This window comes from Cenococcum geophilum, assembly GCF_001692895.1.
Source record: "Cenococcum geophilum 1.58 unplaced genomic scaffold K441scaffold_2, whole genome shotgun sequence".
In the NCBI taxonomy this organism is placed as follows: Eukaryota; Fungi; Ascomycota; class Dothideomycetes; order Gloniales; family Gloniaceae; genus Cenococcum; species Cenococcum geophilum.
In genome coordinates, this window is record NW_027137560.1 from 1,793,130 (window position 1) to 1,815,007 (window position 21,878).

Here is a 21,878-nt window from a genome sequence, read left to right on the forward strand (position 1 = left end):
ATATCCGTAAGCGGATATCACTAACCTTTTTTATTAAAAAGTTAATTCTATAGTCTAAGAGACTTTCTATAAGGGATCTTTTAGCCCCTTACTAACTGCATCGCCTAGGAGCTTTTAGGGGTAGCTAAGGCCTAGCTAAAGGCTAGGCTTAGCACCTCCTTATAAGCTCTTCGGGCTTACAGCCCTTCCCTCCTTATTAGTTCGTCTCCGTACGAGGCTATTGCTATACTCTTTACTATATCATCCTCTTCTATCGACTCTCCTTATAACTTATACTCGGCTTGCCTACTCCCTACTATATACCTAGGCAATATGCCTTATACTTTCACAAACTTTATTAAGCGACGCGACTTGTTTTGTATGTAGAGCAGTCACCTTTAACGAAATTGTTAAAGCTACTTATATAAGGTCTAGGGCTGCATATAGGCTTAAATAATCGCAAGAACTAGCTTTATAGTTAATTAACTTTTAGGCTTTATATATATACCCGTTACAACGTTATAGCTAAGTCTGACGTCCTTAACAACCGGGTTTTTTTTTTGGCGAAAATGATCTTAACTTTGGGCAGCCGCGGGCTGGTTTAGACCCGATATTCATGAAATATTAAGTTATCTCTCTAATCGATTAACTTTTGGTAGTATTTTAGGCCGTTGTGGTTAAGCAATTCAACCGCGAATATAGGGAAAATCATAAAATAGGCTGATGCCGTCTACAAGTGCTACGAAACTCGCTCAGACGGTATCCCTTTCGGAGCACGGGAAATCTTTCACCCGAGCATACATGATTGGCCGGGATTCCCTTTAATGCGTACCTTTCTTGATTGCTCTCGTCTTTAAGTGATTTTCTATACTTCAACTATTTATTCGTTGTCTTCATTCTTGTGGATATGTACTATTTCCCGGCGAATTAAGTGATTAGGTTCAGTTTGCCGAATCGTGAAATTTACCATTCCGTGTTTTCTAGAAGACACCGTGTCCAGGTGAATTACGCCTTTGGATTTAGCGTGTCGGATCCGGAATTTTACGTTCTGCGTTTTCAAAATGGAAATCTATCAATATCGCGCAGTCTTGCCAGTTCTTCCCAAGATAACCACGTCTCCTTGTTTTTAAACTATGCAAATTTTGCTTCCACCGGCATCACAAACAGGATGCGGCAAAGCGTAGAAAAGTAATGTGGTGCATCGGTGATCTACTCCACTAGCTAGCTTGGTATCTTTCAATTCCTCACGTTAACTGCCTGGATCTGATTGTCATTGCGCCTCTTTGTAAATTTACCTTTATGAGGGATTGAGCACGGATCCCTCATAATAAGGTGCCAAGGCGCTAGTCGGAACCGGAACTACGTCATCACCTTTCACACCTAACACCTTCTGTCTCTCCTTCTCTTTCATCGAAGAATCGACAGTGATACTGACATATATGGTTTCTACCCTGCGTGATTCTCTCACAACTTCTATGGACCACATAAATAATGGCGGACCAAGAGCCACAGTCGTCACATCAAGACTCGGAGCCCTCGTGCTGCTCCTTTTGCAACAAGCTTGACATCAAGAAGATCTTCCGGGAAAAGCCGTTTGACTTTACAGGAAAATTCATTGTGGACCTGGAGCACTTGAATACGGTCGCAGCAAAGCCATCATGCTCCTTCTGTCAGTTGCTCCTCTCTGTGGCACCCCCTCGTGAAATGGGAGGAAATCTCTCCTTGAGATCTTACAGTTTTCCAAGAGTTTATGGGGCAAGCGACACTCGGGTTGTGTTGGGAGTTATACGCGGAGAGAGTGAACCGCTATGCGGAACCCAGTATCTCTGTGACACCTCCGATCTGGGCTTCTGCACTCTTTCTGGTGTATCTTGGGATGGAAATAAACGCATGACCAGAGGGCGAAGAATTGAAGCAGGCAAGATTAACTATAATGTTTTTCGCACCTGGTTAACAAACTGCAAGAAGTACCATAAAGCTTGTCATGCACTCTTGTTACCGAAGCCACGCAAATTGCGATTAATCGACTGCGAAACGCGGGCAGTTGGTTCTCTGGAATCTCACGCCAACTATGTTGCCCTGAGTTATGTATGGGGCGAAGTGTCGAGCAACAACCTTCCTCTTGTCAATTCTCGGCTGCCGAAGAGGCTGCCTCAGACGGTAGAGGATGCAATTAAAGTCACCAAAGAACTTGGATTCCGGTATCTTTGGGTAGATCAATACTGCATAAATCAGGAAGATGGGGAAGAGAAACATCGCCAGATTAAGCAGATGCATTGCATATATTACCATGCTCAGGTGACCATTGTTCAAGGAGCCGGTTCAGACTCTAATTACGGTCTTCCTGGTGTTGGTAATAGACATCGGAATCCTCAGCATGCTGGAACGATCCAGGGCTATACGCTTGTGTCAATTGGCAAGAGTCCAAGGGAGTACATCGAAAGCTCACCATGGATGGCTAGAGGATGGACGTATCAGGAATTATTTTGTTCGAATGAGTTGCTAATATTTACGGATTTCTACGTCTTCTTTGAGTGCCATGAGGCGGTTTGGAGAGAGACAATCGAGTCAAACATTACCTGGGAGAGCTATGACGCTATTAAATCGTACTCCAGATTGCCGATGACAAACGGACTATTGGGGATGCAAATGTACATTGGTGAGTACTCGACACGCAAGTTAACGTTCGACTCCGACGCTTTGAATGGGTTTCTCGGAATCTTCAAAATGCATGAGAAAACTCCGCATCCATTTCCGCATTACTGGGGCATTCCAGTTCTTGTGCACTATCCTCACGATAATTTCAGGTCGAACAAGAAGATGGAGTACGAGTACGAAGGGAGAACATTAAGGAGAACTGCAAGTCACGCATTTTTGTCCGGCCTTTGCTGGCTTGCATGCCGTCCGGGCCGACGGAGGAGTTGTTTCCCGTCTTGGTCATGGATTGGTTCAACTTGTGGTTTCTCTAGGGGTAATACGGAATGGGACAGGGGAGGTCTGCATCTTCCTCTCGGTCAAATAAAGGTGTCAGTCATGAAGAAATACCGAGGAATGGTGAGTTTCGACAATGTTTGGAAAAGGGATTCAGAAGACAGTACTCGACGGAGGCCTCAAATCATTGGGATAAAGACTCTTACCTTTGAACTGTGCACCGGCCATTTATCCACGGAGGAGAAACCATGGCATGGACAATATTGGGCAAGGCCAAGCAAGGTAGACTCTTCGGATAACAGAGTATTTTTCAGGGTTGACTACGAGATGTATTCCGCCGAGCCTCCGGCGTCTTGCCTAGGAATTGTGATTGGAAACGCGGAAACACACTTCTCCATGATAGTTGCCGAGCCTTCTGAGACGAGTTCCAGGCGGAGCGTATACGAGAGGATTGGAATGACGGAACAGACGGATGGCAAGCTGTTGCAGCAATGGCTGCCGTTTGCCAAAGAGGATTTTGTTCTATTACAATGAGGTAAAAGAATGTTATTTATTTCTGGTTGACAAAAAGGCCGGACTCCAAATGAGATTCCACTCCTTTTCTACGAAAGAACTTCCCTCGCGCGTATCAATTTTTAATATAAAAATACCGTAAAATTTTGTCCTAAATCTATTTAGTTCTAATTAGTAGTATTTAGCTACTACTTTATTGTAAGGAAATGTCTTCTAAATTATAGTAGTGGAATCTCGACGTACGCAATCGGGAAAATGTGGCGCGCGCTGGTTTGGGAATCCGCACATCAGGAGATATTTTCGAAGCCGCACAGAATGAGTATGAACAGGCAAGAGTTGATAGGTGGTTTTGCAGAGATTGGACTCGAAGGCAGGGAAGTGTACCATCCCATGAAGCCATTCCCGCCGCTGAGAGGCATAGGGCGGAGGAGGGTCGTGTTACGGAGTTGAGCATTTACATCCCGAAGGGCAAGAGAAAGTATACCGGCAAAATTGATCAGGCACGGCCAAAACGCTCCAGAACCGTGGTTTATCGGGAGAGGAGCAACGAGGAACAGATTGAAGATGTTGTCAGCGTTCCGCGGTCCCTAGAGAAGGAATTTGCCGAGAAAGAGCGACTGTCTCACGGACAAGCATAATGTACGCCGATACCTCTTGCCAGGAAGGTAGCTACCGTCTAGGAATTCTATAAAGCGTTCCACGACAAAATACCTTGCCGATATATACCTGCAGGGTCTATTGTCGCTAGTTTGGTAGGACAGAGCTGCAAGAGGTTGGTTGGGATGTGCGGATGGCAAGTCACATCGAGAAGAGGAATGACTCACCCTTCAAGTGCAGCAGCTGTTTCCTATGGGGAAAAGAATTCTTGCGTGTGTAGATTCTTGAGGCATCTGGGGCGAGGTGCTTTGTCCCGTGCAACTCAGCTGCACGCCCAGTTAGGGTGCGAGCATATGTTTCCCGATGAGTTAAAGGTTCTTACGCCGGTCGAGGAGAAGCTTATTGCGCTGAACTCCTTGCTTTGTTGCCTAATTCACCAGCGAAGATCTTGGGAGTTAGACCGAATTATGAGGCGTAGCTGGTAGAACAGCGGCCGGATTTCGGCCCTGGGGACAGCAGTAAGGAACGAATCCATCTTCTCTCGTTCCTCTCCACGGTCCACATGCTGCTCCGCTTGGAGCCATGATTCTCCACTCGTCAGGAGGTGAGGCATTTTCGTGATTGGCATTGGCATATAAGTCCAGGGGCAGGGTAGGCTCAGCCCTGGTCCGGTTGCGGCGGTGGCCGTCGGAGCGGGAGGAAGAATGATAGAGAATCAGCGTCATGATTGGATTGGGTTACCCTTGCCGGAAGATCGTAACAAGGAAACTAGAGAGGCGTAAAGGTAGAGAGGCGTAAAGATAGGATCGTAGATAGCGAAAGCAAATGCGAAGGGGCTAGAATAGCGTACTAGAAAAGAACCCAAACGAAGTAGAGGGGAGATATTCTAAAAATGAGAGTCAAAAGTCGTTTAAATCAAACCTAACTGAAGTTGACGGATCGTCAGGTCCATACGAAAGTCATATCAACAGCATCACAGTCTGTCGCGGTGAAAAGAACGATAAGGCGGAAACTAAAGCCGCTCAGTATGCTGGCTGATTGGAGAGCGGGGTTTTAATTAGTGGCCGGAGATAAGATGGGGGAGTAGGTAGGCGTGGCGTAGAAAGGCGTATGCCGCTTGGTGGCAGAGGCGCCGGGGTCGGGTTAGAGAATTAAGGGAAAGAGATGAGGAGGAAGCCTGGCGGGGGGAGGGCGAGCATTTTATAGACGTCAAAAGCGGCGGATTGATGGGGCGAGGAGCGATACCCGATATGGATAAGCGATGGACTGCACTAAACCCGAAGTAGGAGTCTCCGGATAGAGATTACCGTGTAAGGCTTCTAAACTGAAGCTCTTGGCGTTAGTTCAATATAGAGCTTAAAACTCTAGATTTAGAATTTAATTTGATCTGAAGCCTCTAGATTGCACACGCCCGTGCTTTTACAAAGCCATAAACGCATGCCAAATTAGAAAAGAACGCGCCCTTTTCTGTCGGACTTTCAGCTCTGATCTGAAGTTTTGCAATCGAACGAGGCCTAGAAGCAGTAATTCCCGCTTCTAGCCTTGCTCCCTCCAGATGAACTGGGACTTCAGAGTTATTCACAACATTTCAACCCTCAATACATTCATGATTGACTGCAAGGTTGAGAATGGTCGAGTTTAAGATCATCAATATCTTAGGCTACCACTCCATAGGTATCCGCCCAATGCCTTAGTGTCAGCTAAATGTAGATTACGATCGTCCATTTGGTTACGATCGACAGGAGGCCTCTTGGTACTATGTATATATAGTCTCTTTTTCTTCGTAGATCAATCTACACACGAGTTCGTTCCTGACCTTGTATTTCCGGTCGACACCTAGCCCAGAAATATCTCTTTCGCCTCTGAAGCGGAGGATTTAGTACCTCAGATTTATTTTCTAGGAATCCGAGAGTCTGGGGATGTAGCAAAAGCGTGGAGGTATGAAAGCATATTCGCGTGGCGACTAAAAGAAGTTTCACCCTAGAGATGTGCATGAATATCGACTAAGAGGATGAGTAATGGAACATGCACAACAATATATCAACAAGGTATATTGTAGAAACGTATGTAGCTTCTCTTAGACAAAATCGATTGGAACTTTGTTGACTCTGTCTAACTTGAACGAAGATGGTGTAAAACAGGGTGGGAAAAATCTAATCGATCCGATTCGATACGATACGCGAGATCGTATCGTATCGTATCGTATCGAATCGTATCGATTGACTTTTTTCGATACACCTACCAAAACAATACACCCCCAATAGCCCCACTAGTATAGCTCTAAATTATATAAATAAGGGCTTATTTTATAGTTTTAGAATAGAGCTATAAAATAAGCCCCTATTTATATAATTTAGAGCCGTTTTGGTAGAGTTATAGGGGGGGGAGAACTTACTGTCGGTCGCAAAATATTGGTAACTCGCCCAGAGCCGAACGTCGCGCATCTCCCACTCCATTAAAATAATATACCCCTATAACTTTACTAATATAGCTCTAACTTATATAAATAGTAACTGATTTTATAGCTTTACTTTAAAGCTATATTAATAGAGCTATAGGGGATGTATTATTTTAATAGAGTGGGAGACGCGCGATGTTTGGCTCTGGGCGAGTTACCAATATTTTGCGACCGGTAGTAGGTCCCCCCTCCCATAACTCCACTAAAACGGCTCTAAATTATATAAATAANGGCTTATTTTATAGCTCTANNNTAAANCTATAAAATAGGCCTCTATTTATAAAACATATACCTATATTAGTGGAGCTATAGGGGGAATTCCAAGAAAATATCATGATATTTGATACGATACGGAATATCGTATCGATCGTGGATCGTAGATCGTATCGAGATAAGATTAGATTTTTCCCAACCCCTGTGTAAAATCAGGCCCAATTCAAAATACGTGATATAGCCTATCTCTCATATAAAAGCCCTACGTTACTCCTCTGAAACTGAGACATGGAGGCCTCTATAAGTTGTAGTAGTTTTAATTTGGCTTGCCATAGGCCCGGAGAACCGATGCATGGAGGCCTCTATAAGTTGTAGTAGTTTTAATTTGGCTTGCCATAGGCCAAGTGAACAATTGGAATGTCCTAGCCTAACCATTCCGCCACCGATTCTCTCCAGAACCATATCGAAGCCTCCGGGAAGCCACGGCTTTTAGGATGGCTTATTAACTTGACGCTGTGAGAGTCAATGCTAATGTGTTCACCAGATAGCCTCGTGCAATCGGTGTCGAACGTCGATCAATAGTAATGAGAGGCGTCTCATACGTTCTTGATTGACTTCTAAGAGGAGCCTTTTGGCGTCCTGATATAAACCAAGGTCGTTTGGTATTTGGTGTTTGGTTTAAACTCGATGGAAGCGGGTAGTGGCTACCTTAACAATAGGCGCTTCGTCGATCATGGAACTTCTTTAGAGACACTATACGCCTACGCTCGTGCCTCTAGCCATGAACCAGCAGCCCAAACACCCAAGCATCCCAAAAGCGCGGCAGTACCTATTATCTGATTTCCCCAGCCAGCGTCTGGATTTACTTTTACTGCACCCTCTTTCTTAAGCACTGCTTTAGCAACATGTCTTTCAGTACTTTCAACTGAATGTTGCGATAAGAACGCCATGGACTCATTATGGCTCCTCTTAGCTTTATTGATTATTCTTTCAATAGCCTGGAGTTCCTCTTGCCAAGCAGTCTCATTCCCAGTAAAGCCACCCTCGACCTCTACATTCTGGACATTACCGAAGAAGTCCATCACTAGTCTTGACCTCGCGGCAGCTTCGCCTCCAGGGAACAAATCGTACCGTACACCGGGATGAGAATGAATTTTCTCCTCATCGTAACTATCGAAAAGATCGCCCATTGTAAGCTTGCTGGAAGGCTCGCGGACTTGTGTTTCAAGGAAGTCAAGGTTGTAGTAGGTATATCGGTCGATAACGGCCACACCAACATCATTGTCTGCGTGATGGGAGTAGGATGACTGATCGATTTCGGAGCTGCCAGTTGCGAGAATATTCGGAGAATAGAATTTGGAGTACATAGTATTGGCTTGACAAGTATCAATCATGAAAAGCATCTCATGGTAGCTGGTGTGGAACATTTCGTTAGTCCATTGGGCCGCAAAAGGGTAGGAGGAGCACGTACCGTTTTTTCTCCCACATTTGCTCGAACGCGTCTGCAAGGTCGAATGCGCTGATCTCTTCTGCATCTTGGAATTTTAGAAATTCATTGCCGCCGTGTCCGGTCATATAGACCAAAATGTTGCTCCGATCATCAGTCAGGAGCCGTTTACTCCTCGGCATATCTTCCCCAACGCGGTCCGTCAGCAGACGGATGAAGTTCTCCACCGTGACCTCATAGCCCCTATAATCAACTTCAATATTATCGCCATACAAATCCAAAGCGCGATCAGCATTGTTATAGACAGTTCCTGGGAAGGCATTGCGTGGGTTACACGCCATGTCATCGGGTAACATCAGAATAATCTGCGAATCAGGGATGCCGAGACGTTTAACGGTGCGGTAGAGAGAGAGGACATTGGCAAGGTGACGGTAATTGAACCAGAAGCGAGAGGTGGAGACCAGGACCGCCCAGTTGGAAGTGTGCTCGGCGGATGTGAGAACTATGAGGGCAACGGCGAAGAAGAGGATTGTGCCGAGTGAATTCATGGTGGAAGTTGGAGGTTATAGTCTATAAAAATAACTGGCGCGAGGGCACGTAAAGTGTTAGGATTCCAAAATCCTCCTCGGGTGGAAGATGTGATATAAGGAGCTGCAACCAAGGGGGAGTCGTGACCCGTGTTTGGTGTTGAGTACGAAGTGTATTACCAAGCTGCTCCGGCAAAACCACGGCTCTTGCATCACCCGCGGCATCTCCGCCGTGGAGCAGTCTTTCTCCTGCTGCTTATCTCATATCTTGTCTAATCTTGCCGGAGATGCTCTGTAGCTGTGAATAACATCCTCTCATCGAACTTCCTCCACCAAAGCATACCATGGCTCCAGATCGGGGTTCACCACCTTCGGGCCTTACACCTGGTGACAATGAAGACGGAGATTTACAAATATCGAGTAGTAGCTCTAGTCCTCGGCACAATCGGCCTGCAAACCCCCTCCGACAACGCCATCCTCATCGAAGCACTACCCAAAGATATTTTGCCGAACACGCGAGTGAGCCTCAGAGTTTTACTATCCGTGGAGTCCTTGTTGGTCTTGTTATAGGAGTGGTTATATGCTTCTCTAATATGTATTTTGGTCTACAAACGGGGTGGGTTAGCGGCATGGCAATGCCATCCGCACTCATCGGCTTCGCATACTTTAAGACTGTTGCTCGCTACATTGACTATCCGTTCACCCCTGTGGAAAATGTCCTTGTTCAATCAGTGGCGGGATCGGTGGGGACAATGCCTCTTGGGTGTGGCTTTGTGGGGGTAATACCTGCATTAAATTATCTATTGAAACCAGAAGAGAACGGCCCACTGGAGATAAGCTTATGGAAACTCATCGTCTGGGCTGTAGGAATTTGCTTTTTTGGGGTGGTTTTTGCTGTTCCTCTACGAAGAGAAGTGATAATCCGCGAGAAGCTTAAATTCCCCAGTGGGACGGCTACAGCTCTCATGATACGGGTCCTGCATGGAGACCAGAAATCTATCAACCAAGCTTTGGAGGGCAGCGGCGATGAACCGGATAGTCTAGTCCAAGAGCAGCAGGCATTGCTTGAGCCCCCGCTATCGAATAACATGGAGGCAGATCACAACCTCGTATCATCCACCACCGAACAAATAGACGAAGGTGTGAGACTAGGCCAGCAGGGCGATTGGAAAGCCAAGATCCGGCTTCTATTCATCTCTTTTGCTGTATCAGCAGGATACGTATGTATTTCAGATAATGTAAATCATTCCTCGCAGTTACTCATCATCATGCCAGACACTCGTCTCGTACTTTATTCCTCAACTTCATGGGATACCAATTCTGGGTCTTCCACTCGCACGCAATTGGCTTTGGAAACTAAACCCGTCGCCCGCCTACGTAGGACAGGGTATAATTATGGGACCTGCAACAACTCTCCATATGTTCCTTGGTGCAATCGTAGGTTGGGGTGTCCTATCTCCCCTCGCGCAAAAGAAGAAATGGGCGCCTGGGCCAGTCGGTGATTGGAGCAGTGGAAGCAAAGGTTGGATCGTCTGGATTAGTCTTGCAATTATGCTTGCCGATTCTCTTGTCAATCTCGGATGGCTTATCCTTCGGCCTCTAATATCCTATGGCCGCATCTATCTACCCAAGTTACGGGAAACGCTGCATGAGCACACCTGGAAAGAAATTTTAACCCTTAATATTCGCTTCAGAAAGGGATATTCCTTGCTGAGCGATGGCTCGAATTCCACAGATCCTCTCACTGCTTCTGTCACTGCTTCCAAGCATCACCTCTCGTCAGATGCAGCACCAGATGCCCCACCTGCGCATCTCATCTCCAACCGCACTACGGTCATTGGCCTGGTCCTCTCCTTAGGTCTCTGCATTATTGCGGTTCATGTCTCTTTTCCATCTCTAATACCAGTTCACCTTACCATATTGGCTTTAGTCCTCGCACTTCTGCTCTCTATAATGGGAGTCCGTGCCCTAGGAGAAACCGATCTCAACCCTGTCTCCGGCATCTCAAAGCTTACACAGCTTCTCTTCGCACTCGTCACTCCAACCACAGGCCCAGCCGCTAGGAACTCTGTCATCATTAATCTTCTCGCAGGCGCAATCTCAGAGTCTGCAGCTCTGCAAGCCGGTGACCTGATGCAAGATCTCAAAACCGGACACTTGCTAGGCGCCGCGCCGAACGCGCAGTTCTGGGGCCAGATCATAGGGTCAGCCGTAGGCGCTGTAATTTCCGCAGGCGTATATAAACTATACACTAGGGTTTATGAAATACCTGGTGGCATGTTTCAGGTCCCTACAGGGTACGTGTGGGTGTTTACGGCAAGGCTAGTCACTGGGAAGGGCTTGCCGCCTATGGTTGCAGAGTGGGCAGCAGGCGCGGCGGTGGTGTTTGCGATAGGTACGGCAGTGAGGGTTTGGGGAAATATCAGGAAGCAGAAAGGGTTGGCTGGATGGTGGGTTGATTGGATTCCTGGTGGAATCGCAGTTGCCGTTGGTGAGTCTTCCTGCTTATCCCCTTTATCTCCAAAGTTATATGGTACAATAAGCACATCTCCCTGACTCGGTTTGTTCTAGGCATGTACAATGTCCCGTCGTTTACCCTTGCACGGACCATTGGCGGAGTACTGAACTGGTGGTGGACCAGATATAAGGGAAAGTCAGAGACACCGATTATCGTCCTGGCAAGCGGACTTATCCTGGGCGAGGGCTTGTTTAGTATCGTTAACTTACTGTTGGCAAGTCTAAACGTGCCACATCTTTAAATTAGCTGTTCGCCGCATAATTAGCAGGTAGAATAATAGTAATAGACATATTGCAGTATTTGAAGTCGAGCTGAAGTCGCATCCGGCTTTGGCGATTCGCTTCGAAACCCTGGATGCTATTCGAATTTGCAGCGCGGGGAAGCTTGCATGCTTTAACGTTGAACGGTAAAGTTCGGTGCAGCCCAGCAACCCAACACCCCAGGTTTTGACAGCTTGTCCAGACGCTTCCCCATCACGTACCGCGGGGTAAGATTGCGTCATCCATCTTCCCGTGCCGCCGGCGGGGGAGCTTTGGCGGGAGAACAGCAGATGCTACTCTTCAATCGCGATGGCCAGAAAATGGACGGCATTGTTCCGAAAGCAGCATCACGACAGTGGCTGAGCCGGCTTGGGTGACGTCTATCTTGACACGGAACAAACCTCTAAGAAGATACTTGGCGCTACGAAGCCCTTTTGTTTTTTCTTGAAGTCATTGCACTGTATTTCCGCCCTTTGTATTATTCATACAACTCCAAGAATCCATAAGCATCTCTCCAGTTCATGACAGAGCAACCTATACTTTTCTACGATGGCTTTACCAACCCAAGAATCCCCTAAAACTCACCACTTGTCTGATGATATGAGCCCAACTCGCACCCACCATGAATATGCCCCAGGCACCCTATCCCAGGCACGCATCGAGCACTCTTTCCAGACGACCTGCGCCCTGTTGACTCCAACGGACTCCAAAAAACATACTCACATCTGCGCAACACGTGCACAAGACTAGGCCTGCACCCCAGCGCCCTCATTTCCGAAGACCATGATATCGTGGAGCGCCAGGAGCTGCTTTGGTCCCAGATCAGGCTAGTGCTGAGAGAGCAGTTCGCAGAATTCTGGGGCGTGTTCACAATGGTGCAGTTTGGAGATGGTAGCGTGGCTCAGGTGCTACTGAGCGCAGGAGAGACCAGCGCGCCTAGAGGAGATGGATTTGGACCTTATCAAAGCATTTCCCGGGGGTAAGTGCATTATATACTGTGTGGTTTTGTTCGGGTATATGAGCTGAGATTTACGATCTACGCGTAGTGCCGTACTTTTTGGCTCGGTTGACCACATATGGTACCTAAAAGAGGGAACAGGTTGAGCTTCTGCGCTAACCTAGGTCCACTGCAGTCCTGCCCCTAAGGAAGAAAGGGAGAGCGATGAGGCCTTGGAGGCCACTGAAAGGGTTCGAGTGTGAGTCCTGCAGCGGCAGTCCACGATGCGACAGCTGAGGTTCGACTCTATAATGATAGATGTTTTTCGGGGGCGAAAATAATCTAAGTGAGGGGGGATGTGGTTTTGTTCGGGTATACGAGCTGAGTCAACGACGCACTTTTTGACTCGGTTGACCAGCATAGTGCCGAGAGATCATGATGAGAGAAGAGCAGACAGGGCGTTGTTTTACTATTGGATGCTATTATGAGGCTTGATGCTATTGGTTTCTAACTGATGGGACGAGACCATGGAAATTTGAATTGATACATACTTTGTACTATCAAGGTAATTTACTACTGTAGGAGGATGACGTTTCTAGGTGCCCGGGGCTGTAGTTTTGTAGTTATAAGGACGAGCTGCGCCTCCCCTCTCCCAGCAGCCGACCGGCCGCTTCACCGTGCACTCCCCCTTTGGCCTACATCCAACGCTGGCTCGTCGCTGTGCGGGCAGATCTCAGCTCTGAGGCGGGAAGCTGGCACGGTCGCCGGAAGGGCCGCCAGCGGGGCGACCGCCAAACTCGGAGAGCCAACAGAGTCGGGTGCTTATGTAGCAGAGCACTTTGGTGGATTTCGGCCAAAGCCAAAAGCGGTTTAGAACAAACGCGACTGCTACCGCGTCCACCAGACCATCCGTATCACTCCCAAAGACGCCAAATATCTTTCTGCTATTCACATATACCTCTATCAAGACCGAAGAATTCTTGCCATGAGCGATACTATGGAAGTACCCTAGCTCAAAATATTTCCTTCCGGCACGTCTTTTCTAGCCCCTCAGCGCGTCAAGTTTTTATACAATTGATTCAAGTATTCGACAATGTACCTTCCACGCAGCATAATATCCCACCTTTACCTCCATCTTCTCCGAACTCATCATCCTCTCTCTCCGCCTGTGCTTCTCCTAGTAGCACTCGAGCCCGACGCGCTTTGCGCTTGCCGAATCCTTACCGCACTGCTAAAACGCGACTATATTCCACATAAGATTCAGCCAATTGCCGGTTATGGCGACCTTACACGAACTGGGGAAGAGCTGGTACGACCCATGCGAACAACGGATGGTGGTAGTGGTGGTGTTGTTGTTTGTCTTGGCGTTGGAGGCCTGGTTGATCTGGAGGCGATTCTGGGGCTGGAAATTGATGAGAATGGTGAAGGTGGGACAGGTGATGTGGAAGTTTGGGTGCTGGATGCAAGAAGGCCTTGGAACCTGGCAAACGTATTTGGTGCACCTCCTGGTGATGATGCTCAGAATGGCGAGCTAGCGAGAGGACAGCTTGGAGTGGACCAAGGCCGAATATCTCAATCTTATAAACCGGGAAGAGGAGGTATTATAGTGTTTGATGATGGTGATATCGAAGAAGAATTAGGGGCAGAACGAAACGCGTACTGCGCGCTTGCAGAAATGCCAGAGGTCGACGAGGATGACGATGAGACGGACGGCTCTGATTCGGAGAGCGAGGATGGAGAAAAGGAACCTCCAGTATCTGGGCAGGCTCCGAAGAAGCGAAAATCATGGGCAGACAGTGGTGACGAGAGCGAAGAGGAGCATGAGGATGGGCCACCGAGGCAAAGGCGAAGAAGTAATTCAGTAAGTTCGACCCCGTACACCATACCAGCTATGTCACTTACCCTTCCTCAGTCTCGTTCAATATCATCCTCTCCACGACGCCCAGCACGGCACGGCCTTCTCTCAACCTCTAATCGCGTTCGTGGCTCCTCCGACTTCTCCCACTCCGATTCGCCCCCAAGTCGCTCTTCATCTCCAGTCCTCCCTAAACAACCTTCCGCACGCACGCTTCGTAAGCGTCTTCTCAAGCTACGTCGCAAGCATGAGTCTATACTTCACGAATACTATTCCCTAGGAGCCTCCTACTCTGAACCCGTCTCCTCTATCATCTACTCGCTAGCTTCAGAACTAGGTCGTGAAGACAACGACCTCCTCTGGAATGCAATAATAGGCGTTAGCAGCCTCGAACTGTATGGACGCACACTCCATGGCGTAGGCCCTAGTCCACTCTCTACTGCCGGTGGATCTTCAGGCTGGAATGGTGATCGCGGAGAGCGCATCCGCGCGATCTTGCGGGATGAAGTGCGCCGCCTTAATCCTATTGATGTTAAAGACATCGCCCGTGAAGCAAGTCTAGGAGATTCGGGCGGTGCGATACCAACGCATGCACGCTCACCAACAGATATGTCCATACGACTCTCACCGGAACCACGTTTCCTTCTAATCCGCCATTGGAGCTTATATGACAGCATGCTTCATTCGCCTTACCTTTCTGCAAGACTTCATATCTGGAGCGATGTTGGCCGGCGCAGGCTGCACAAATTACTAGCCAAAATGGGTGTCAGTCTCACACAATGCAAGCAGAACTACACGCATATGGATATGGAACTTAAACGCGGCTTGCGCGAACGACTCCTGAAATTCGCTCCGGTATACGGCCTCGACGGACTAGTTCCACCGCCTTCTGAACAAGGATTGGGAAAGGAGGGATGGGGTTTCGTACGATGCTGGGGTTGGAAAGCATGTTTGAGCGCCGTCGACGCAGGCATTGTTCTAGGCGCTATATTGGAGGTCGGAGATGCGAAAAGCCTAAACCAGTCCAGTCTAGACGTCGCAAATTTCGCAGAGACCCGAGAGCACGGCGAAATGGCCATTGCTTCGAACAACAGGGAAACGGTAAACGCAAACGACCAAATTGTGGAAGCAAGGGATGATATCCAAGACCGCATCACGTCACGCTTTTGGACCGCCTACGATGCGCTATCCTCTATCGATCTGCTGGTGTCGCACATCCCCACCGCGCAGCATCTACATCGTGCCATTCTACGGACCGGCACTAGTCTGATTGAAAAAAAACAAATTCGACATCTTCGTGCTTTCCGCATGGCTGTCGTCAAAGAGGGGCCGGACGTGCAACTCTTTACACACCCTGGAGCTTTAGTCAAGCTGGCTTTATGGGTTGCTGAGGCAATTGGCGAGCTAAACGGTGTGAAAGGAAAAAGGAGAGGCGGGGAACTGGTAATGGCCGGTTTGGATGATGCTCGCGGAGTATATGTGGTTGTAGGGCTAGGTGGTGGAGGTGGTGTTGGGTTGACTAAAGAGCGAGAAAAAAGAAGAGAAGATAGGCGAAAAGAAAAGGAAAAGCGTAAAGAACAGAAAAGTAAGGAGAGGGAGAAGAAAAGACAGGCACGTATCGAGCGCAATCTTGCGAACGGGCTTGATGAAGATGAAGGCGAGGATGACACTGAGGAAGAGAGCGAGGCGAGCGAGGGAAGTGATAGTGAGAGTGAGACGGAAGTAGAAGAGAAGAGGAAACGAGGGTACGGACGCAATCGGTTTGGAATTGCATTTCATGAGGTTACAGAGGAAACAGGAGCACGGGTAAAGATTGATAGCTTCGAACATTGCGTTGTTGAGGTTAGAAAGGAGGATCTTAGTGGGTTTCTGGAAAGCTTGAGCATGAAGGCTGTAGTCGGTTAGGTGGTATAGGACTGGGTAATGGTTTTGTGACGAGGCATGATTTGGGAATGTATAGCATTGCAGGCGGCGTACTGGGGATATCCTATCATATCTATTGCATTACTATCTTGTTCGAGAGAATATATGGCTTAGCTACATAGTAACTGTGGAAGAAGTACTTTTTTCTCTCCAGGTGCCAAAAGATTGTGGAACTCTCATCACATGACTTGGCAACTGTTGACAATTTTTGGGGCCGCTGGCCTGAGATAAAGGGTAGCCGAGCCGCACCGACCAGACCCTTGTTCCGAATGTGGACCACGAAGTCCTACTGCACGCGTCCTCGTCGCCGCGGTTGGAAATAATCATCACGGAAGTCTTTCTGATGGATAGCTAAGTGCAGAGGCGATGGATAATAGTTTGTAGCTCGCCGCTGCAGGCTGTTGGGGCACGAAGTTAGTGCGATGAAAATTTCATTGACGCGCCGACCGCACCACAACCACATTACCTACTGCCTCCGCTTGGGCGATGCGATTATCTATCTAGGGAGGTCTATTAAGGGAAACTGGGATATGAAAACCGCCTGACGTACGTCTACCTGGCTTGTAGCTAGGCCCGAAACTGGCCTTATCTAGCTAGCCGATGCGGACGCGTCTTAGACGTACGATAGGATACCCTTGGGCTTGCACTAGCTCTGAGACCGAGAGAGGATACGGTGGGGTATAGGGAACCTCTTTTTATGAGAACTTGTTAAGGTTAACGCGTCGTAGATCCCTCGTACGAAACTTGTTAAGGCCCCATCTAGAGAACTCGTTAAGGCCCTTCATGAGGTCCTATCTAGTACGTTAGGAGACTTAGAGGAGGGTCTTAATAGACGTGGTGCGCGACCTGGACGGTGACTGGACAGCTCGACGAGGCGGGTCACTACCAATAACAACACGAACAAAACTCTAGGTGGTGGAAACATAGGCCAGCTTCGGCGGCCCCTATGGCGCAAGGCGACTTAAATGAGGGTCTTAATAGGCGTGGTGCACGCAACCTGACGAACATATTCAACATATATGGGGGAGGCCTCGGAGGAATCACAGGCCAGGACTCGATAGTTAGAGACACAGGCCAGCTCATGGAAAGGGGGGACACAAGCTTAGTGGAGAGGGTGGAGCAGGTTTCCCGGCGTGGAATCTGGTCTGTGGCCCACTCTGCAAGCTTACTGCAGTTATTAGTCCTAACGCCAACCATAGTTGCCAATTTCCTCTGCGTTCTCTATTCTTCAACCTTAAAAGTAGACCCTTACAGGAGTGTAGCCAGTGCGGGTCGGTCGCCCTCCCTGCTAGCGGTGGCAAAGCGCAACCTACACCAGACCGAAAACGCGTCCGACTAGTCCAGGCAGGATGTTAGCCTTACATGGCCGAAGTACATGTTACATCTGACCAACTACCTCACTAGGAAAAGCCAAACTCCATATACTAGGCCCTCTGTAATCTAATAGTACCGAGTAGAACGAGAGCGCCCAACCCTTTGCGAGCATTCCATCCAGGCATAGAGAAAGCCTAACCTAAAATTCTCATTCGATATCCGATTCTCGATATGGTCGCGCAGCTCCTTTCCACATTGATCCACACCCGACTTGTGGAGAGTTGTTACGAGGTTGGCTAGTTCTATGGCCGCAGGAAGAAAGCGGTACTTCTTGGGGAAATGCTTCGCGGCTTCAACCTGCATAGAATCGGATATGACCGTGGTGACGCCGCTCAGTGCTGCTTCAAGAGGAGTGATTCCTAAAGTCTCGTAGCGGGAAGGACAGACGAAGATTCCATTTTGCTGAGCATACTCAAAGAGTGTATAAAGGGTATCCTTTGGCAGTTTGGGTATCACTTCGAAAGATCTAGCGTATTGTGTCGGGACCCTTTCAAGCAGTTTTGCACGCCGGATGCTGTCGTCGTCATCATCTCCAGCGATCAAAACAGTGACAGGCTGACCACGTGAGAGTAGTTCTACCGCTGCATCTACTAGAAGGTCGATATTCTTAAAGTAGTCGAGGCGAGCCACAGCGGTAAACAAGAATATCCCATCACAGTCGACTACATAATTTTTCGTCGCGTTGATGCTTATCGGGTAGCCCGCAATACGCATCGAATGGATGGGAGGGCACAGTCCAAACATCTTTAAGGGGTCTACGCCACATCTCAGCAGATACCTTCCTTGAAGGTGGGAGTGCTGGAACACAAATGCATGGTCTCGGGTTTTGAGGTGTTTGATTCCCGAACTTTGCTGTATTTGTAGATGTCGAGCCTTTTGATGACTGCCGAATGCCACTGCTGCCAACTCTTCTGAAAAGTGGCTTGCGAAGTCTTCGTAGAAAGGACCGTGATGTGTTACACAAAAAGGAAGGTGATTTGGGTGGTAATCCAGTAACGTATCAGTTTGATAGTAGAGCATTGGAGGGCGAGCTGAGCCGGCTGCCAAGAGTTCGGAGGCAGTGGATATGGCATTCTCCAGGAGCATGGCTTGCATGCCGAAGTGGAAGCTGACTGTGGCGCACAAAACCGAATTTCGAAGCTCCATGGCTATAGACGGCCACTCGAGGTCTTCCTGCCTCTTGTACAGGATCATTCCACAGAAGGCATGAACGTCTTTCAACACCTGTACTGCCGACATCGCAAAGGCAGTAGCACCGACTTTTGAGGCGGAATCAGTGCTGTAATTGGTCTGGTTGGTTACAAATTTGAGCTCTTTAACCAACCGATAGCCCACTTAAAGCTCCGAACCGGTTCAACCAGATGATATTTAATATTGTAAGGCTTGGCATAGTGTTGAGTTACAATCAATCGTCGACAACGATATATTTGACAGTGTTTTCCTCAGTACCCTCATCTTCCTCCTAGCTCTCATCGTCCTCATCGTCCTTATCGCCCTCATCGCCCGCATCACCCTCATCGCCCTGCCCTTCTTACTCACCTCCTTTACCAGCCTCCTGATCTATATTACCCTGTGCATTAGAATCCTTATTGGTGGCAGCTTTGGCAGTAAGCTCTTCCTCATATAAATCATTAACGTTAGGATCAACGCCTTACTTAAAGGCCTTCGGTTTCGGGCGCCCGTACCAAGATTTTAAGCACTTATTTGCTTTAATAATATCAGCTTTAAGGTAACTGCGTGAGTTAATAACCAGGTATTTTGTAGAGCTAAATACTCTCTCGTACTTAGCGCTTATAAGTGGTATAGCTAGCATATCAAGGGCAAATCGGGCGAGCTCTAGCTGTGCGAAATATTACAAATTCTAATAAGCCAGAGGATCTGCAGTAGGCTTAAGCTTAGCTCGAATATAGGCTTGGTAGGCGTTGACTCTTATAGTAGGCGCAGCCTTAATCTGCTCATGCAAGTGTAGCCCGCTAAAAGTTTCGCCCGGTATAAACTCAGTAGAAGATAACTCTTAGGCAGCCGCGGCTGCATATTTACCTTTATATTCTTCCAGCCAGAGGTCCTCTACAAGGCCTTATATACCAAAATCCTTAAGATCCTTAGGGCTACCACGTAGCCAGTTCTTCTTCTCTTTATCCTTCTTAAATTCTTACTGGAACTAGGCCCATTTCTTATCTAGAAGAAGAACTTGTGCAGCGTAGTAAGCGGCGCTGTCGTCTGCGTATTTATAGTATTATTTATACTTCTCCTATAAGGAATAAGCTAAGGCTTCTAAGTAGGCGTATTTTTCGCTACTACCGTATAGTTCTCATAGTTCTTTAAAATCTTCCTTTACATTAAATAAACACCTAAAAAGCCAATCTATTATAATAAACCAGCGGCAAAGCGTGTGCTTATGGCCCTAGCTATATATAGTTGCCTTATAGAAGGGCTGTAGAACAGAGGAGAGCTTCTTAAGTAGAAACCAGTAGTAGGTTGTAAGGGTATTATTTTCTATGCCTTCGCCGCGTTTTGGCATATAGTTACTATAAAAGGCCTAGATACGTTATTTGTAATTAATAGTATGTATAATAGAGCTGAAATATAAGTTCTATTGGGTCGAATTGCTTTGGATCAACTAGTAGAATAAAATATTGGAATATTTTAAATATTGCGAATATTGCGACCGTAGCCCGGAGTAATATAAAATCCAATGCTAGAGCCAATCATACCCCTGTCTTTCTACGTTATATAGAGGCAGCAAATGTGTCACAGTGCTGCAATGAAGTAGACTAAATAACTACGTTGTGGTATAAAGAGGGGAAGAAGGTAGAAAGGGGGTATTGTATATAAATAGTAGGGCCGGCCGCTAAGTCGCTAGTAGTAGGCTAGCTAACAGTAGGAAATAGTACGAGATAGTATGAAACAGTATGCGTTAGGTTAGTGCCGTAACAGTACTCCTTTCCCCTAGATAGTTTGGTCCTTAAATTAAATAGATAACTTAAAAATAGGCAGTATATGGGGTTACCTATTTTTTACCATAAAGATATTAGTTCCGCTTACCGCCCTTAATTAAGCTAATAGCGATTTTCTATGCCGGGCATAGAAAATCCTAATTGGTTAGTTTAGTAAGTAAGGTTAGCAGAACTCTATACCACCACCTAAATTAATTAGCGTAGCGTTTCTTGGCAAGAATTTAGCTAATTAAATAACTTTAACCGCTAGTTAAAGTTCTATAATATCTTAACCACTACAAATTTTAATACGGTAGTTGGCTATAACCTTAGCGTAACTTTTCCTTATTTTATATCCAGTCTAGGGATCCTAGCTTCTTAGGGTGTTACTTATAGAAGCGCTATATAGCTTATTTATAACCCTTTAGGTCTTCCTCTAGCTGCTAGGTTATATCCTTATAATATTTCCATTTAATCTTATAAGTTAGGCCCTAGGGGTCTTTGTTGTATATATTAAGGATTTTCTTAAACTCCTATTTATTTTCTATATTACCATCATTATCTCTCTCTACCACTTATCCTTATATATTACGGCGCTCTATAGTATTAATATTTACTTAGCTAGGGATCTCTTTAGCAGCCTAGAGGCGGACCTTAGATATATAAAAGGATTTATTTACTTAGATATAGTCTAGAAGGTTTACTATAACTACTTCTTAGTATACTACAAGTACGGGGTATAGGCCATCCCATTTATCGTCCTATTTCTTCTTAGGTCTATTTATCTTTATATTTTCTAAGCTAACTATAACTATATTACCTTCGTAGAATAATATGCTCTTATCCCTATGGGTATTAGCATTATTTTTATAGCGTTGCTATAAAATCCGGGCTAGGGCCTTAAGCTATATTAATATCCGCTTAAAGCGGTTAGCCATAAAATCTATGCGGAAAAACTCCTTCTTTGCTTATACTAATAGTATTAGTAGGTAGGGGCTAGTAGGCTTAATTCTAAGGCAAGGGTTAAAGCTATAATTTGCAAAAAATAGGGAGATATCTGTACTTTTATTAACTTAGTTATTTATAATAAACTTAGTAAGTAGCAGGTAGTTAACCTAGTCGTCCTATATAAAGCTAACAAAAGCATAGAGGTATTTATTTACGGCAGCGTTAATAATTTTAGTTTAGCTGTCCGTTTCTAGGTACTAGGCTAAGCTTAGTTATAAGGTTATCTTAAGGCGTTTACTTAGTTATTGCTAGAAGTTACTAATAAATTATATACCGCGATTGGAGATAATTATACTTAGTGCACTATAGAGCTTATATATATTATTAACAAAGCCATTAACTAGCTCCTTTGTTAAGAGTCCTATTACTAAAATAAGGTATTATATTTTAGTTAGGCGGTCT

General features: G+C 46.6%; 8 protein-coding genes across 8 annotated transcripts; 4 read left to right on the forward strand and 4 right to left on the reverse strand.

The window, feature by feature from the left end:
* Positions 1 to 1,470: 1,470 nt before the first annotated feature.
* On the forward strand, positions 1,471 to 2,724 carry K441DRAFT_534438 (HET-domain-containing protein; the record flags this gene model as incomplete). Its single annotated transcript, XM_067642327.1, has 1 exon — positions 1,471 to 2,724. A coding segment is annotated over one exon (1,254 nt), but the record flags the coding sequence as incomplete, so codon positions are not given.
* Positions 2,462 to 3,927, forward strand: K441DRAFT_98468 (uncharacterized protein). Its single transcript, XM_067654582.1, has 3 exons — positions 2,462 to 2,638; positions 2,787 to 3,445; positions 3,651 to 3,927. Exon 2 carries the CDS (start codon positions 2,800 to 2,802, stop codon positions 3,442 to 3,444), a length of 645 nt encoding a protein of 214 aa, XP_067509784.1. The 5' UTR covers positions 2,462 to 2,638; positions 2,787 to 2,799; the 3' UTR covers position 3,445; positions 3,651 to 3,927.
* On the reverse strand, positions 3,531 to 4,041 carry K441DRAFT_98473 (uncharacterized protein). The gene has a single exon (XM_067654583.1). The coding sequence runs from the start codon at positions 3,875 to 3,877 to the stop codon at positions 3,617 to 3,619; it is 261 nt and encodes an 86-aa protein (XP_067509785.1). The 5' UTR covers positions 3,878 to 4,041; the 3' UTR covers positions 3,531 to 3,616.
* Positions 4,042 to 7,452: 3,411 nt separating this feature from the next.
* Positions 7,453 to 8,686, reverse strand: K441DRAFT_672870 (uncharacterized protein; the record flags this gene model as incomplete). Its single annotated transcript, XM_067650596.1, has 2 exons — positions 7,453 to 8,104; positions 8,163 to 8,686. The coding sequence occupies 2 exons, from the start codon at positions 8,684 to 8,686 to the stop codon at positions 7,453 to 7,455; spliced, it is 1,176 nt and encodes a 391-aa protein (XP_067509786.1).
* A 246-nt stretch (positions 8,687 to 8,932) lies between these two features.
* On the forward strand, positions 8,933 to 11,538 carry K441DRAFT_651127 (OPT superfamily oligopeptide transporter). Its single transcript, XM_067647140.1, has 3 exons — positions 8,933 to 9,885; positions 9,941 to 11,156; positions 11,237 to 11,538. The coding sequence occupies exons 1-3, from the start codon at positions 9,010 to 9,012 to the stop codon at positions 11,422 to 11,424; spliced, it is 2,280 nt and encodes a 759-aa protein (XP_067509787.1). The 5' UTR covers positions 8,933 to 9,009; the 3' UTR covers positions 11,425 to 11,538.
* A 1,569-nt stretch (positions 11,539 to 13,107) lies between these two features.
* On the forward strand, positions 13,108 to 16,289 carry K441DRAFT_692171 (CDC45-like protein). Its single transcript, XM_067652541.1, has 2 exons — positions 13,108 to 14,241; positions 14,293 to 16,289. Exons 1-2 carry the CDS (start codon positions 13,474 to 13,476, stop codon positions 16,138 to 16,140), a joined length of 2,616 nt encoding a protein of 871 aa, XP_067509788.1. The 5' UTR covers positions 13,108 to 13,473; the 3' UTR covers positions 16,141 to 16,289.
* A 1,259-nt stretch (positions 16,290 to 17,548) lies between these two features.
* On the reverse strand, positions 17,549 to 18,932 carry K441DRAFT_98552 (glycosyltransferase family 4 protein). The gene has a single exon (XM_067654584.1). The coding sequence runs from the start codon at positions 18,769 to 18,771 to the stop codon at positions 17,599 to 17,601; it is 1,173 nt and encodes a 390-aa protein (XP_067509789.1). The 5' UTR covers positions 18,772 to 18,932; the 3' UTR covers positions 17,549 to 17,598.
* Positions 18,933 to 19,183: 251 nt separating this feature from the next.
* K441DRAFT_719025 (uncharacterized protein) lies at positions 19,184 to 19,430 on the reverse strand (the record flags this gene model as incomplete). Its single annotated transcript, XM_067654014.1, has 1 exon — positions 19,184 to 19,430. Exon 1 carries the CDS (start codon positions 19,343 to 19,345, stop codon positions 19,184 to 19,186), a length of 162 nt encoding a protein of 53 aa, XP_067509790.1. The 5' UTR covers positions 19,346 to 19,430.
* Positions 19,431 to 21,878: the final 2,448 nt, after the last annotated feature.

Coding starts and splice junctions, on each gene's coding strand:
- K441DRAFT_98468 (XM_067654582.1), top strand. CDS start 2,800: ATGGAGTACGAGTACGAAGGGAGAACATTAAGGAGAACTGCAAGTCAC.
- K441DRAFT_98473 (XM_067654583.1), bottom strand. CDS start 3,877: ATGCTCAACTCCGTAACACGACCCTCCTCCGCCCTATGCCTCTCAGCG.
- K441DRAFT_651127 (XM_067647140.1), top strand. CDS start 9,010: ATGGCTCCAGATCGGGGTTCACCACCTTCGGGCCTTACACCTGGTGAC. Junction 9,886..9,940: donor TTGCTGTATCAGCAGGATAC/GTATGTATTTCA, acceptor TCATCATGCCAG/ACACTCGTCTCGTACTTTAT. Junction 11,157..11,236: donor TGGAATCGCAGTTGCCGTTG/GTGAGTCTTCCT, acceptor GGTTTGTTCTAG/GCATGTACAATGTCCCGTCG.
- K441DRAFT_692171 (XM_067652541.1), top strand. CDS start 13,474: ATGTACCTTCCACGCAGCATAATATCCCACCTTTACCTCCATCTTCTC. Junction 14,242..14,292: donor AAAGGCGAAGAAGTAATTCA/GTAAGTTCGACC, acceptor ACCCTTCCTCAG/TCTCGTTCAATATCATCCTC.
- K441DRAFT_98552 (XM_067654584.1), bottom strand. CDS start 18,771: ATGTCGGCAGTACAGGTGTTGAAAGACGTTCATGCCTTCTGTGGAATG.